This window comes from Pan paniscus, chromosome 9, assembly GCF_029289425.2.
Source record: "Pan paniscus chromosome 9, NHGRI_mPanPan1-v2.0_pri, whole genome shotgun sequence".
NCBI lineage: Eukaryota > Metazoa > Chordata > Mammalia > Primates > Hominidae > Pan > Pan paniscus.
Window position 1 is genome coordinate 28,529,790 of NC_073258.2, and position 14,961 is coordinate 28,544,750.

Consider the following 14,961-nt stretch of genomic DNA (forward strand, 5'->3'; position numbering starts at 1 on the left):
GCAACTTGAAATAATTATTCAGATTTTCAGCAGGGTTCTAAGATATGAACTGCTGTTTAACCCATCATCACCTCCTTTGTCCCGCACATCTCCCTTCTCTTGATGCTGTCTTCTTACACAAATCATTTTGTGTTCCTGTCTCTTCAAAATGCCATGTGCTCCAAGCACTTGAGAATTAATTTTTTTTTAAATTCTGTTTTGTAAGACTTCTTAAGGCTGGACTCAGAGAAGGTTGAGGCTGCTGATTTTCCTCCATGACTTTATCTTAGACACACCCATCAGTAGTACTACTTCTGAATGCTACTCGGAGCATATAGCCTGGATATCAGCAGGATGAATCTACTTAATTCTGCTGTTATACTGTCACATGTGGCCAGAAACCATAGGCTTTTAGGGAGAAAATTGTTAAATTTCACTCCATTTTTCCTTTTATGATAGTATATGACTTTTTTACAGAGCTGGTTTTTGTCTTTAATATACGGAGAGAAACTAGAAGCAGGAAAGTACTGCTTTTCCATTTCTGTTACCATTTAGGCAATGAGAAGTATCATTCACAATTCCAATTTTAATTAAGGCAGTGATTCATGACCCAAAGAGGCAGAAACAGGACTCTCTCAGTCCCTTTGACAGAGCACAATACAGAGAAACTCACAACTGGCTGAGCTGAGGGACCTATTTTCAAATTCAAAGGAATAAAAAGTTTCCCAGTGATGTAAACATCAGAGTTTCTTACCTCTCTGGGGAGCAAATGTTAGCAGGGGGGCTGCAAAGTTAATTACTTAAGGAGGACAGGAGACAGGTTGTGAGTCGTGGGGAGCAAGAGCAGCAGAAACATGAAGGGGAACGAAACCCTAGGTCCAAAGAGAAAAAAGAGAAAAATGGAAGTTGTAGCAAGACAGGTATATGGGTAGGGGGGTTGAAGATCTATGCATGTAATAAGGATAAAATCAACACATATCATTGATAAAGTATGAAAATGATAAAAATATATGAAAGTATAAAAAAATTACCCTTTACTCAACTTGCAAGCATGATTACTCCAGACATTTTCGCATGTTTATTTCTAGGCTTTTTTTTTTCCTACTTTGGAAAACAGAGTCAAGACTGTACTGTGTATTATATATTAATCATGCCCCCTCACTAAACATTATATAAAATACACATTTTGCATGTCATTAAAATTTGGAGAAAAATGTTTGAAGCTAAAAATAGTAGGAAAAAGCAACCCAACATAGTTCATAGTTAGCTTAGCTTTCCTTAATGAGGCTACTTGCTATCCATTCTTAAACTGTCCACAATGGAAATGCCAGTCCATCAAAATGCTTCCTTTTACCCCAACACAGAATTTTTATTTTGAGTTTAAAAAGAGGGCTTTTGCTCAAACTCTTCTTTCTACACTTCCAAAACGTACTTTCTTTCTTTACACACACACACACACACACACACACACACACACACACACACACACACAGAGAGAGAGAGAGAGAGAGAGAGGAATCTTTTTCTCTTTGCACTGCCTTTCTATAAAGCAGATGGTGCTTCAAATTTCCTCGGCCCCTCACAAAGCTGTTCCTCTAGCAACCTCCCCTAAAAGACTGATTTTAAAACAAGCAAAGATGTTCTTTGAATCCCCTGCTAGTCAATCTGGCAGTCCAACCTAAAATGTTTCTAATTTTAAGAAAAGTAATTAACTTTATGACAAGATAGTTTAATCATAGCTGCACCAAGGAGGTTAGGGTGCAAGGGTGTTAGAAATAATAACAAACATTCTTTCCTTGGAAAAAAATCCAATGAGGTTCAAAATCTCAACTCATTTCTAGTTCTGGCAGATACATATTTGCCTCCTGCTGGGTTTTAGATCAGGGAGTAGGTTGGAGAAAATCAGGGATCAACAGAAAAAGATCTTAGGAAGGTAAAGGTGATACCTGTGCCTAGAAATGTGGAATAGAGGGACTTAAATTTTTTTTTTTTTTTTTTTTTGAGACGGAGTCTCGCTCTGTTTCCCAGGCTGGAGTGCGGTGGTGCGATCTAGGCTCACCGCAAGCTCCGCCTCCCGGGTTCAAGCCATTCTCCTGCCTCAGCCTCCGGAGTAGCTGGGACTACAGGCGCCCGCCACCATGCCCTGCGAGGGGACTTTAATTCTTTTAACTAGTCCTGCTGACCAGGGATTGAATTAAAGTTTAAATTTCGAAAATATTTCTGATTCTAAAACCAGTGATTTAAAAGGGGGTTTTAAACATTTAAATGAGATCTACAGGGGTCATAACTGACTAGTAAGTATTGGGTGTTAGTTTTCTGCCATTCTTAAATTCATTGTCTAATCCTCACGTAGGAGAATTGGGTTGCATTAGAATCAATGAGTTGGTTCACATCAGAATGATCTGTAAGCTGATTTCTATCAGAATTTTAACTCTGGATGAACAAAATTAAAAAAAAACATCCTCGAGCAAGTCATTTATTCTTCTCGGTTTCAGTGCCCTCATCTATACAATATCTGTATTAAAATCCCTTACGGAGACAGTCTCTGAACTGTGTTTTAGATCTTCATTTGGAGGTGAACTCACACTGAGTTCATTGTCTGTAACCAAGTATTTCTTCAATGCCTGCATACTGAGCTCTTATTGAATGCTCAGCATTTCTTTCTGGAAAGACCATTATGATACATTAAAGAAGGTAGCACATTGTTTGCTCTTCCTCCCACTGAGAGTAGAATCCAATTTCGCTTTTTGCTTCAGATGACTTTAAGACCAGTTACTGAACAATCAAGAGAGACTCTGAGAGATAACTGCCTGTCTGAATCTAGCCACCTGCAAAATCCATAAGTAATAATAATAAATTTTAGTTTACAGCTTAGTTTCAGGGTAGTTTGTTATGCATCCATAAATAATTGGAGCATCTGTTTGTTCAAAGCTATATTCCCCTCATTCTTTTGTATCATGCACCACAGATGAATCAAACAGCATACAATAATAACTCAATATTTTTGAGGTATCGAAAGTTTGGAAATTTCTGCATATTTTTATCTGCTTTTATTTGGATTATTCGCCTGATTCTGAGTTGATTCCATAAAACTTCAAAACTCAGGAAGCAACGGACTCTCACGATGTGTCTGTTCAATAACATCTTACATCTTCCAGGAAGAACTTAGGGCTTTGAATCAGGGAGCAGAGATAGATGGAGGAAAGGAGATCCTACTGAAAAATGTGTTCAGCTAGCTTCTGGTCCTATTTTGGCCACTGCAGTTTGGTCTTTCAAAAGTTACTTCAAAGTGGGAGCTGAATGATGAGAACACATGGACACAATGGGGGAACAACACACACTGGGGCCTGTTGGAGGGGGAGGGAGAGCATTAGGAACAATAGCTAATGGATGCTGGGCTCAATACCCGGGTGATGGGGTGATCTGCGCAGCAAACCACCATGGCATACGTTTACCTATGTAACAAACCTGCGCATCCTGTACCTGTACCACGAACTTAAAATAAATGGTGAAGAAATAAATGAATAATAAAATCAAACTTCTCAAACTAAACAAAAAGAGTTACTTCACTTCTTTGGGTATCAGGTGCCTTCTCTTTCAAATAAGGTGTTGATTTATGTGGTCTTGAGAAATCTTTGTTGCTCTGATCTTAAGTTTCTTTTTATAATATTAGAATCATATTTTACCTACATTATAGGGCTTTTATGAAGGTTAAATCAAGCATCGTGGGTAGTGTTTTTTCAGCCCCTGTGACTAAGTAGGTTATAAATGGTCCTCAGTCATCATCATCATAAATGATTCAAGGCCTGAATGGCAGAAGAAGAAAAGGAAAACTCAAGTGAAAAGTGCTAGACATAGAAAACAGCTTACCTAATAAAACATGCTACTGGCTAAGCTGGGGTGGCTTTCTGCCCCCTCTACTTAAATTTAAGAAAGAAAAACAGAAACGTCTCTGCATCTGCCACTGCATACCCTCTCAGAGCACAGACCAACTTTGCCCTTCCTTAAAAGTCCCAGGGTTTACCTATCAACTTTTAGGAAATAAATAACCAGCCTCAAAGCTTGGCAAAGAGGGCATCAGTATCAGCTCTAGAGATTTGCTCCGATTTATATCTCCTCCTCCAGTGAAGTCTTCTGCTCCCACTCCCAGCCAACCCCGCTCAACGCCCACCCCTCACTGCGGCACTGGACGCGCGGGGGATGCGGGGTTGTTCCCAGAGTAGCCGCTAAGGGGAGCCGGACGCTAGACCGCCCTCCCGCGTTCCCATGACAACGACACCGGCGGGCGCGTAGCCTGGAGAGCGAAGTGCCGGCTACAGCAGGTGTCGGATTGCAGTGCGCTCGCTGAGGCTCCGGACCTTGGAGCGTCTAGAGTCTGGCTACTGTTCCTCCGCCTCCCTCTCGGGCAGCTCCCTAAGCCGGCTGGGACGCGCAGAGTGAAAATGGTCCACCATTCAGGCTCCATTCAGTCCTTTAAACAGCAAAAAGGTCAGTTGGAATCTTGCTCCCCTCTCCCTGCGGGCGTCACTTCCCCCCCTGCATGCCCTTGCAGTTGTGTAGGAGCATCCTTTGCAGGCTTATGCGACACAGAGGTGGGGAACTCTGTGAAGTTAAAAAAAAAAAAAAAAAAATTAAATGCCTCTTCACTCTGCATCCTAGATGAGTGATTTTCTGAGCCTCCGCACAGTGCCTGGGAGTATCGGAATTCGTCATTTCAGGACTTGACTTAATGTATATCTCTGTGAAGATTGTTTCAATGCACTGCAGTAAACCCGCTTAGTAGGGATTGTCCGAATAGCTCAGTAGAGCTCTGAGGGGTGAGGACAGAAATGTTCAACAATATCTGCCGTCTTCTGTGGTTCAAATGTTGAGTAATCTTCACAAAAGTGTGTCTACTCCTTGAGACGCATTTACACAATCATAAGATAAATGAATTCTTGGGGGAGTTCCAGAGTTGGCCTGTTGCAGTTAAAGGGGCTCTGTCACTTCCTTGGGAAAATTTATTGTTTGCCCATGTCCCATGCTTGATTCTGAATTTCAACTTCTTGATGTTAGGTTTCTCTTCTAGGGGCTTCGTATTATGTCTTTTAGTTTCTCCATCAAGTTTCTTGCTGGGCATAGTGACAAGAATCTGTATGTTCAAGTTATCCTCACTCTTTGATCTTTGTTTCTTATTTGGTTTAAAAGGCTTTTTACAGAGCATTTTTATTTTGAGGCACATTCACAGTTTTTGGAGTTTTATTATCCAGAAGCATTAATTAACACAATTGCCACTTTGCTGAATTAATAATGGTAATTATGATACAGTTAACCATAGAGTGCCTTAGATGTGTGAATTCTGGAATGCTAGATTTGTTCATTCAAAGTAAATATTTACTTAAATATTCTCATCCCCACCCTCCAGATATTATTTGTATTTCTTTCATCAACAGTTGTTTTTATGTAGCTCTTTGACTTTTTTTCTTTTTTTGAGGTGGAGTCTCGCTCTGTTGCCCAGGCTGGAGTGCAGTGGCGCGATCTCGGCTCACTGCAAGCTCTGCATCCCAGGTTCATGCCTTTATCCTGCCTCAGCCTCCTGAGTAGCTGGGACTGCAGGCGCCCGCCACCACGCCCAGCTAATTTTTTTGTGTTTTTAGTAGAGACGGGGTTTCACCGTGTTAGCCAGGATGGCCTCCATCTCCTGACCTCGTGATCCGCCCGCCTTAGCCTCCCAAAGTGCTGGGATTACAGGCGTGAGCCACTGTACCCGGCCCTTGACTTTTTTGTTTGTTTTTAACAAAAACTAGATTAACACACAAGAAACAATTTCGAAGGGATTCCTGCATAAGACAGAATATGGGACTGACTGAGTTTCCAGTTCCATAATTCTGTACTCAGTTCAAGCCCAAGTTCTCTAGGATGTTTCAAATATATGTTGAAATCGGGAGTGATGTGTGAGACTGTAGGGGTAGACAAAAATTTCACCTAGTATGCACTTCTACTTCAACTCTAAACATTTCAAATAAAGTTAAACTGCTTCAAGAAGTTGTGTTCTCTTTAATCATGGTTTTAAACATACATAAACTTTCAGAATGAAGACAAAGATGATAGGAACTTTGCAACAGCCTCACAGAATAAATACCTCCACTGATGCATTGGCTATGGGTGACTCATTTCTGGGATCTGGAAGCTTCAAATGGCCCCCACAACAATGTATTATGTATGGATACATGTTGCGTTTTTAAGAAGGAAATAATTGACAACTGTAGGACCGACCGTCATTGCTCAAAGAGAGTGATAAGAAATTGTGCAATTGCTGGCATTTCACATTGTTTCCTTTATGATGCATTATGAGCCATTTAATTTCAAGTCTTCCTATACTCTTTGGCACAAAAGGCAACTTCAGCAAAAGGATAGAAATCTAGAGGAGGAGTACTCCAGTAGGAAGGAAGCAAGATTCATTTTAGCTAAGTGGTTCTGGTTAATGGCTTCTTAATCCTGCATGGGCATTAGGAAAAAAACAGACCAAATTGAGGATTAGCTATTTTTATTCTTCAAATAGGAAGAAGCAAAATAATTCTCTAGATGTGATCTGTCCTAGGAGGTATGCAACAACAACAACAAAACATTCAGATGTGCTTTTCACCATAAAATTAACCTGCAAATTGCACATTAAAATGGAGAAAATTCTGTAGTGGAACTCTGTACTCCTAGGTTCTAAGCTTGCGTTTGTTACTAGCTGAGAAATCTTCAACAAAGTGGTTAATTTCTTTGGACTTTGCTTCATACATAACATGAACAGAATACATTCCTAATCCCTTTGGCCTTTTCTGTCTCTCTTCCTCTGTTTAATGGGAGGGACGGTTTGCATATGAAGGCAGAGATGATTTCTTCTGTGACCAGGTAAAGAGGAGAGCCTTGCTTTTAGTTTACTTTTACGAATTAATTTAGCTGAAAAATCCAGTTGATGGAATTTACTTTTGTTTTAATCAAGTGAGCTCAATGTCTCTTTTAAAAATTTTGATTTCAACTTGAAAATATCTAGAAATAGCCTGATATAACTAGAAATCACCCTTGTTATATTATTTTTAAAGTTTCCACCCTTAATTGAAAAACAGACACACTCAATATTTAAACTCTACACAAGGCATAGGGATTCTCCTTTATATATGAGAACTATGTATTAACCAATCCCCGATCAAAATTGGTTTTGATAGGTAAGTATAAGTATAGTATAGATAAGTATAGATGCCAGACTGGTTATCTGTGAAATAAAATACTGTATGTAAGCCCTAATTTATTAATTTAATCTCTGGTCTTTATTTTGAGCCCTGGATATTAATCCAATATATTCTACTTACAGGTTATGTCATTTAATATCACTAAGCCACAGTAACTGCTTATGTGAAATGAAGATAATTATGTCTATCTTGCAGAGTTATAAGGTGTTTAGCAGTTTGTCTGACACACAGTTGGGGCTCAAAAAATTTAGTGATTTTCCTTACTAAAATTCATCTAGGCTCATTCACCTTTGGTTGGCTCTTTAGTAGTATATTGGACTCTTAGCAGTTCCCTTATAATTTCTTGCCTTTTTTTTTCTTTTGCATCATGCAGCTTTATTACTTTGGGATTCATCTTAAGGAAAACAGTGGACTCCAGACCATCTATGGATGGTTTTTTAAAATAGTCTGGAGTTAACAATCACAAACTCTCCTCAATTCATATGTCCATCCCTCAGGAAAACTTCCAAAAAATTCCCATAGAAATTTTTAGGTTTGTAATTAACTTGATAATCTAAAATGTTTTTGCGAGAAATGGTATTTATTTACTGTCCACTCTTAAGTACCATGCTTTTGCTGCGTGTATGCCAGGGACTGTGCTTAATAATAGCATTATTCAGTCCTCTTTTGTTGCTGAATCTGTTGCTGCAAAACCCTCCTCCTTAAAGGACTTGGTACTATAGGAAGTTTGAGAGATTTGCTAAACACCTTTATGAGAATTGCAGACAACTCTGCACTTCTGTAGGAAAATGTTGACATTTTGTTTTTTGGCAGTGCCAGTTGTGTTTATGAAGAAGATATACACAAATAGTTTTGAATTTTACTCCACTGTAAATTTTAGATTATCTTATTAGGAGGCTTAATAGGAAGTAAAAAGTGAGACATCTGTGCAGTGGTGGGGAGGGGGGAGGCAGTCTGCTTATTTTTGATGTCCCAAGGGTAAATTGGAGTGTATTATGGTTATAGACAACTGGGAGCATATGTTTGCCTTTGTCTTAGCACATCTTGTAAAAACACATTAGCTGACCCATCAGCAGTGATTTCTGGGGAAAGTCCAACTTTCTTCCTAGCCTGGCTTTCCATGTTTTGCTTGATTTATGATGAGCTCATGTGTCGTACAAGGGTGGGCAAGAGAAGGACAATGATAGTTCTGGCTTCTGGTGGCTGCTCTTTATCAATAGAGCTACCAAGACTTTTCATAGAACCATAGATCAAATCAAACACAGCCTGTCCCAAAAGACTTTGGCTTAATGGGATCAGCTAAGGCTGTTAAGTGATTCATCATTATCCTAAAGGACATTTGGTTAAAACAGAGAGTGTTTTTAGTAATTCCACAGAAATAAGCATTTACTACTCACATAACTCATTTAATAATAAGAATGTTTTACACTTATATGGAGACTTACAGTCTAAAGTATTTTCTCTTTTTCTTTAAATAAATTTGTTGCTATTGCAAGTGCACACCCGTAAAGCCACTTGGCACAACTATCCTGCTTTGTGTCAAGTTCTGAATTCAAATTACCTAGAAGGACAATCCTGGGGAAAATATCTAGTTTCAGAATCTCTGATATCCACTGTTTTCATCTCCTTTTCCCCTAACTGACATCCTTACAATCTAGAACCTCCCTATACCCTTATCTTAGAGAAATAAGAAAAAAAAAACTGGAGCCATTTATACAGTGACAAAATTTCATTAACTCATTGTGCTAACTCTTCCTGGTATTTTCACAGTCTATTCTTTTATTTATGACTAAAGCTCAGAAGGCATTGTCTCTCATTAAAATAATTCTAAGTTGTATAGGAAAAATCACTGGGGGAGATATTTTAAGGTAAGGAGTTATACTTTTCTTAGGCTGGTACTGAATATCAACCTGAATATTAGAAAGAATTGGGAGTCTAATCTAATTTAGAGCCCATCTGGTCTTCTACTCTGTCCTTTAATTTTCACCCTTCTCTTTCTTTCCTTACACAGAAGGTTTCCTAGATATTTGGAACTCTAGTTCTCCATTAACAATCCCCCAGTAAGAGTGAGCCAAACTATAAAAAGAATATAGAGATATTTCAACCCGAAAAAAAACACAAGTGTCTGGGACTGTATCTTAAAAAATCTTGCATATATACCTCAGATGGCTCAGAGGAATTACTGTGTTAATTCAAAGTAAGAACATTGCTGTTTAAAATGATGGCTTTGAATTAGCAAGAATAGTAGTATATGTTATGTGATAAATATATATCCTCTACTTAGTAAGGGAGAGAAGTGATGGAGTTTAAAATGAATTCTATCTGAAGTAACTATAATTTTAAAATGTGAGTGTTTCAAAGCTATCTAGAATTTTAATTATCTAAAATAGCACATTCCTTGATGATTCTAGAGAGCTGAAGTTTTCATTTGAATCTGGGATTTACATTATATTCTGCACATGGATGTTTCTGAAAGTAATATATTTGGAGTTGATGATTATATAAACCAATTTATCAAAAGATAATTTAAACTCAAACCCTTAAAAAATCCAAGAAAAATTCAACCTCTTCATTATTTTAATGTCTTATAAGTCTGCAGATGTTTATTAAATGTTAGCGTAAAAATTATGGCTCACTTTGGGAGGCGGAGGTGGTGGATCACTTGAGGACAGTAGTTTGAGACCAGCCCGGCCAACATGGTAAAACCCTGTCTCTACTAAAAATACAAAAATTATCTGGGTGTGGTGATGGGCACCTGTAATCCCAGCTACTCAGGAGGCTGAGGCAGGAGAATCACTTGAACCAGGGAGGCGGATGTTGCAGTGAGCCGAGATTGCACCACTGCACTTCAGCCTGGGTGATAGAGCAAAACTCAGTCTCAAAAGAAAAAAAAAAATTATGGCTTAATGTAATGTAGTCGTACCTTGTTGAAAAGAGCACTGACTCAGAGTTCCCTGAGATTGACCCCTGTCACCACCTCTGTGCCTTTGAACATTTACCTTTTCTGAGCAAAGTTTCAGGACAGTAACATCTACCTCTCAGGATTGTTGTGAATGATAATTAAAAAAAAAAAAAAAAAACAGCAAAAACAACAGTAGAAGCTAATATTGTGTGGACACTATTACCTATTGAGAGGTGAAGCCAGCTGGACTTCCTGGGTTGAGTGGGAACTTGGAGAACTTTTCTGTCTAGCTAGAGGATTGTAAATGCACCAGTCAGCACTCTGTAAAAATGCACCAATTAGCACTCTGTGTCTAGCTAAAGGTTTGTAAACGCACCAATCGGCATTCTGTAAAAATGCACTAATCAGTGCTCTGTGTCTAGCTAAAGGATTGTAAACGCAGCAATCAGCACTCTGTAAAAATGCACCTATCAGTGCTCTGTAAAATGGACCAATCAGCACTCTGTAAAAATGCACCTATCAGTGCTCTGTAAAATGGACCAATCAGCACTCTGTAAAATGGACCAATCAGCAGAATGTGGGAGGGGCAAAATAAGGGAACAAAAGCTGGCCACCCCAGCCAGCAGCAGCAACCCACTGGGGTCCCCTTCCATGGTGTGGAAGCTTTGTTCTTTCGCTTTTTATAATAAATCTTGCTGCTGCTCAGTCTTTGGGTCCGCACTACCTTTATGAACTGTAACACTCACCGCGAGGGTCTCCAGCTTCATTCCTGAAGTCAACGAGACCATGAACCCCCCCACTGGGAGAAACAAACAACTCCAGACGCACCACCTTTAAGAGCTGTAACACTTGCTGTGAGGGTCTGGGGCTTCACTCCTGAAGTCAGTGAGACCACGAACCCACTGGAAGGAAGAAACTCTGGACATATCTGAACATCTGAAGGAACAAACTGCAGACACACCATCTTTAAGAGCTGTAACACTCACCGCGAAGGTCCGCGGCTTCATTCTTGAAGTCAGCGAGACCAAGAACCCACTGGAAGGAATAAATTCTGGACACACCATTGTTCCCAAAGTTCAAAGATGCACTAACTGCATTATTTTATACTCCCTAAGGCTTTAATAATTATATTATTGTTCTTATTTTCAAGGTAAGGGATTTGAGGTTAAGATAACTTACATGCATTGCAAGTTAACGCTTAATGAGTGAAAGATCTAGGGTTTGAACGCAGCCCTCCCTGACGCCAAAGTCCACTTTTTTTTTTTTTTTCTTTTTTTGATGGAGTCTGGCTCTTGTTGCCCAGGCTGGAGTGCAGTGGCACGATCTCGGCTAACTGTAACCTCTGCCTCCTGAGTTCAAGCTATTCTCCTGCCTCAGCCTCCTGAGTAGCTGGGATTACAGGCCCCCACCACCATGCCCGGATAATTTTTGTATTTTTAGTAGAGACAGGGTTTCACCATGTTGGCCAGGCTGGTCTCAAACTCCTGACCCAGGCGATCCGCCTGCCTGGGCTTCCCAAAGTGCTGGGAATTACAGGCATGAACCACCGTGCCTGGCCCAAAGTCCACATTTGTAACCATTGTGCATGCCACAAAGAAGCCTAATTGCTGCAGGTTCTTTGGAGAATGAAACACTTAAACAGCTGAAAAGCATTTCACTCCTGTCTAATTTTCACCACAGCTGTCTGTAGCTAGTTTCCTTGCTCTACACCTTTTCCCCCAAAATAATATCAGAGTTCAGGGCAGATTTTTATTATTTCTGAACTTGATCATGGGTAGCTCCCTGTCCCTTCTGTGACTTCATTCACCGTATATCTGAAATGAAAACATCTGGCAGAATGACCTCCATGTTTCCTCCTGACTCTGCAGTTCATCAAAAGTTACAGAAGCGTGAAATAATATTCTTAACCTGTAGCGTATTAGTACAACCATCCCGGCTGTCCGTTTGGTTATTCTTTCCTCTTAAATTGCACTGCCAGTAGCAATTACTTTAAATTCCGACTAGTTTCAGTGCAACAGCTATGTAGGAAGCCTGCAGCAGCTGCAGGATACAGGTTCACCAAAGCATGAATCTCCCATATTCACCTCCTCACTATAACCAAGATGCGGTTGGCCTGCTGAGGAGAGAGGTTCCTTGAGGGTAAAACTGGATTGCCTGAAAGTTACGTTACTGGAAGTATTTTGCAAATGCATTGTATTGGTTGTGGTACATTTCTTATCATCGTACTCTTAGTTACTAGGCTGACCCAAAGGCATTTCCTAAAAATAACTCCTAAAGTTGTGTATTTTGGTGCACAAGTAAAATGTCAAATGCTATTACTTTCAGTGGCAAAATCCTCCATAACTTTTGCACCAACCTAATATATTTTATATTTGGCTTTGGAACACTAACAGCAATTTGGGAGGGTGGTGGTGGCTACTTTCTAAATGTATGCACAAGAGCTGGCTTTAAACACACACTCCATCACTCCCTGATATCTGGAGCAATTTATTTCATTTACTGCAGCTCATTTTCTTACATCTATATGATCTAGGTCTCCCAGTTTGTGAGATCTGAAGAATCACCTAACATTCTTGTTAAAATGCAAATTCTTCAGTCCCTCTAGACCTACCGAATCTAAACTCCAGGGGAGGAGACTAGAAATCTGTATTTTTTACAAAGATGCACCCTAGGAGAGTCTGACAATTGAGTCAATTTCAAAAACAATTTGCTAATACAATATTATAACTATGTGCACATTAGAGAATGAATTTAAATGAGTGAACTATAGTAAATTGCCAATTGATGCTATATTTATTAGTAAAGGCAAGCTATATAGATTCTAGATATACTTAGTTGTATACATGCATTTCATACAATGGAAATGTAACTTTAGTGTTTTCCTAATGCTATCTTCCTTTTTAAGGTTTTGTTAAGGTTCCTAAATGGCATTGGCTGTCTTGTCTTATTTATTCTATGCTCTTTAACTTCTCAACTGATTCATGTCAAACTGGACACTTTAATTAATGAGTTATTAGACTTGTAGGGGAGAATTTTTAGACTTTGTTTTCAGTTGTTCAATCGTGTCCCTTGTGAATACCCCAAATGCTGTCAATTCTTTATCTTTGTTCTAGGCCCTGAACAAAGTTAGTTTCCTTCTCTTCTCTTTTCTTTTCTTTTCCCTCCCTTACCTCCCCTCCCCTCCCCGCTTCTCTTCCCCTTTCCTTCCTCTCTCTTTCTTTCTTTTCTTTCTTCTTTCTTTTTGCTATGTAACATTTTGCAAAACAGCAGGCTTTGCTGTATAGCCTCACATAAAGATCTCAGAATGACTTGAAAAAAATGTATAGTGAAAGGTTTATAATTCTCCTTGATTTATATATATGGAAAATGTGTTTTAGGTTTGTGTTTCCTTATAAATTCACTGTAATAACGTAAAGTCATTGTAGGAAAGGCAATGTGTGAAATAAAAGATATTATGTCATAAAAATTGTGTTTGAATCTTAAGATTGTTACACAGTAAGTAATCATGGGCAAGGTAATTAATTTCAGTTTCTTTAGTTATGAAAACAGAAATAAGTGCTGTTATTAAATTCTTACTCTTTGCCAGACATTTTTTAAAGTATTTTGCTTATAAACCATTTAATAAAAAGAAATTTCTATTACTTCCTTTTGCAGATGTATTAGGATTCTTCAGAGGGGCAGAACTAATAGGATAGATGTGTATATGAAAAGGAGTTTATTAAGGAGAATTGACTCACAGAATCACAAGGTAAAGTCCCATGATAGGCCATCTGCAAGTTGCAGAGCAAGGAAGCCAGTAGTGGATCAGTCCGAGTCCCAAAACCTCAAAAGTATGGAAGCCAACAGTGCAGCCTTCAGCTAAAGGCCCGGGAATCCCTGGCAAACCACTGGTGTAAGTCCAAGAGTCCAAAGCTGAAGAACCTGGAGTCTGATGTTCGAGGAGAGGAAGCATCCAGCAAGGGAGAAAGATGAGGCTGGATGCTCTTCCATCTTCTCCTACCTGCTTTATTCTAGCTTGGCTGGCAGCTGATTAGATGATGCCCACTCAGATTAAGGGTGGGTCTGACTCTCCCAGTCCACTGACTCAAATGTTATTCTCCTTTGGCAACACCCTCAGAGACACACCCAGGAACAATACTTTGCATCCTTTAACCCAGTCAAGTTGACACATAATATTAACCATCAAAACAGATGAGGAAATTGAAGGGCAGAGAAGTTAAATCAGAGTTCAGGGTGACACAACCGGGAGTGGTGGAGCTAAGGTACCTATCTTGTTGGCAGAAATATGAGGATTAGCAACTCTGTATGAATATTACCTCCTATAGGGACTGCTATATAGTAGGCTAAATGCATGTGCTATGGTCTCATATTTGTGTTGCCTCCAAAATTCGTGTTGAAACTAAACAAAAATGTAACGATATTAAGAGATGCGACCTTTAGGAGGTGATTAACCCATGAGGGTAGATTCATATAGGATGAGTGCCTTCTGAAGGGGCTAAAGAGAACTAGTTTGACCGCTTTTTGTTTTGCTCATCTGCCCTTTTCCTATGCAAGGCCATACCATTTGTTCCTTCCAAGGGATGTAGAATTCAAGATGCCATCTTGGAAGCAGACCAGACCTTATTAGACACTGAACCTAGTGGCACCTTGATCTTACTTCTCAGCCTTCAGAATCTTGAGAAATAAATTTCTATAACTTATACACTACCCAATTTGTGATATTTTGCTATAGCTGCACAAATAGACTAAGACAACTTTGTAACTAATATATTTATAAAATGCCAGTAGTTCCCATACTCACTCCAAATAAATTAGATTAAAGATGATCCATTCCATGGAAAAAGGCTTTTGCTGTTTATC

General features: G+C 39.3%; 1 protein-coding gene across 1 annotated transcript in view; it reads left to right on the forward strand.

The window, feature by feature from the left end:
- The first annotated feature begins 1,746 nt into the window (after nt 1-1,746).
- The window catches only part of ANO3 (anoctamin 3), a 333,485-nt gene continuing 320,270 nt past the window's right edge, over nt 1,747-14,961 (forward strand). The window contains exon 1 of the mRNA XM_003830440.6: nt 1,747-4,467. Within this exon, the coding sequence (XP_003830488.1) occupies nt 4,422-4,467 (46 nt within the window). The 5' untranslated portion in view covers nt 1,747-4,421. The remainder of the gene's footprint in view (nt 4,468-14,961) is intronic.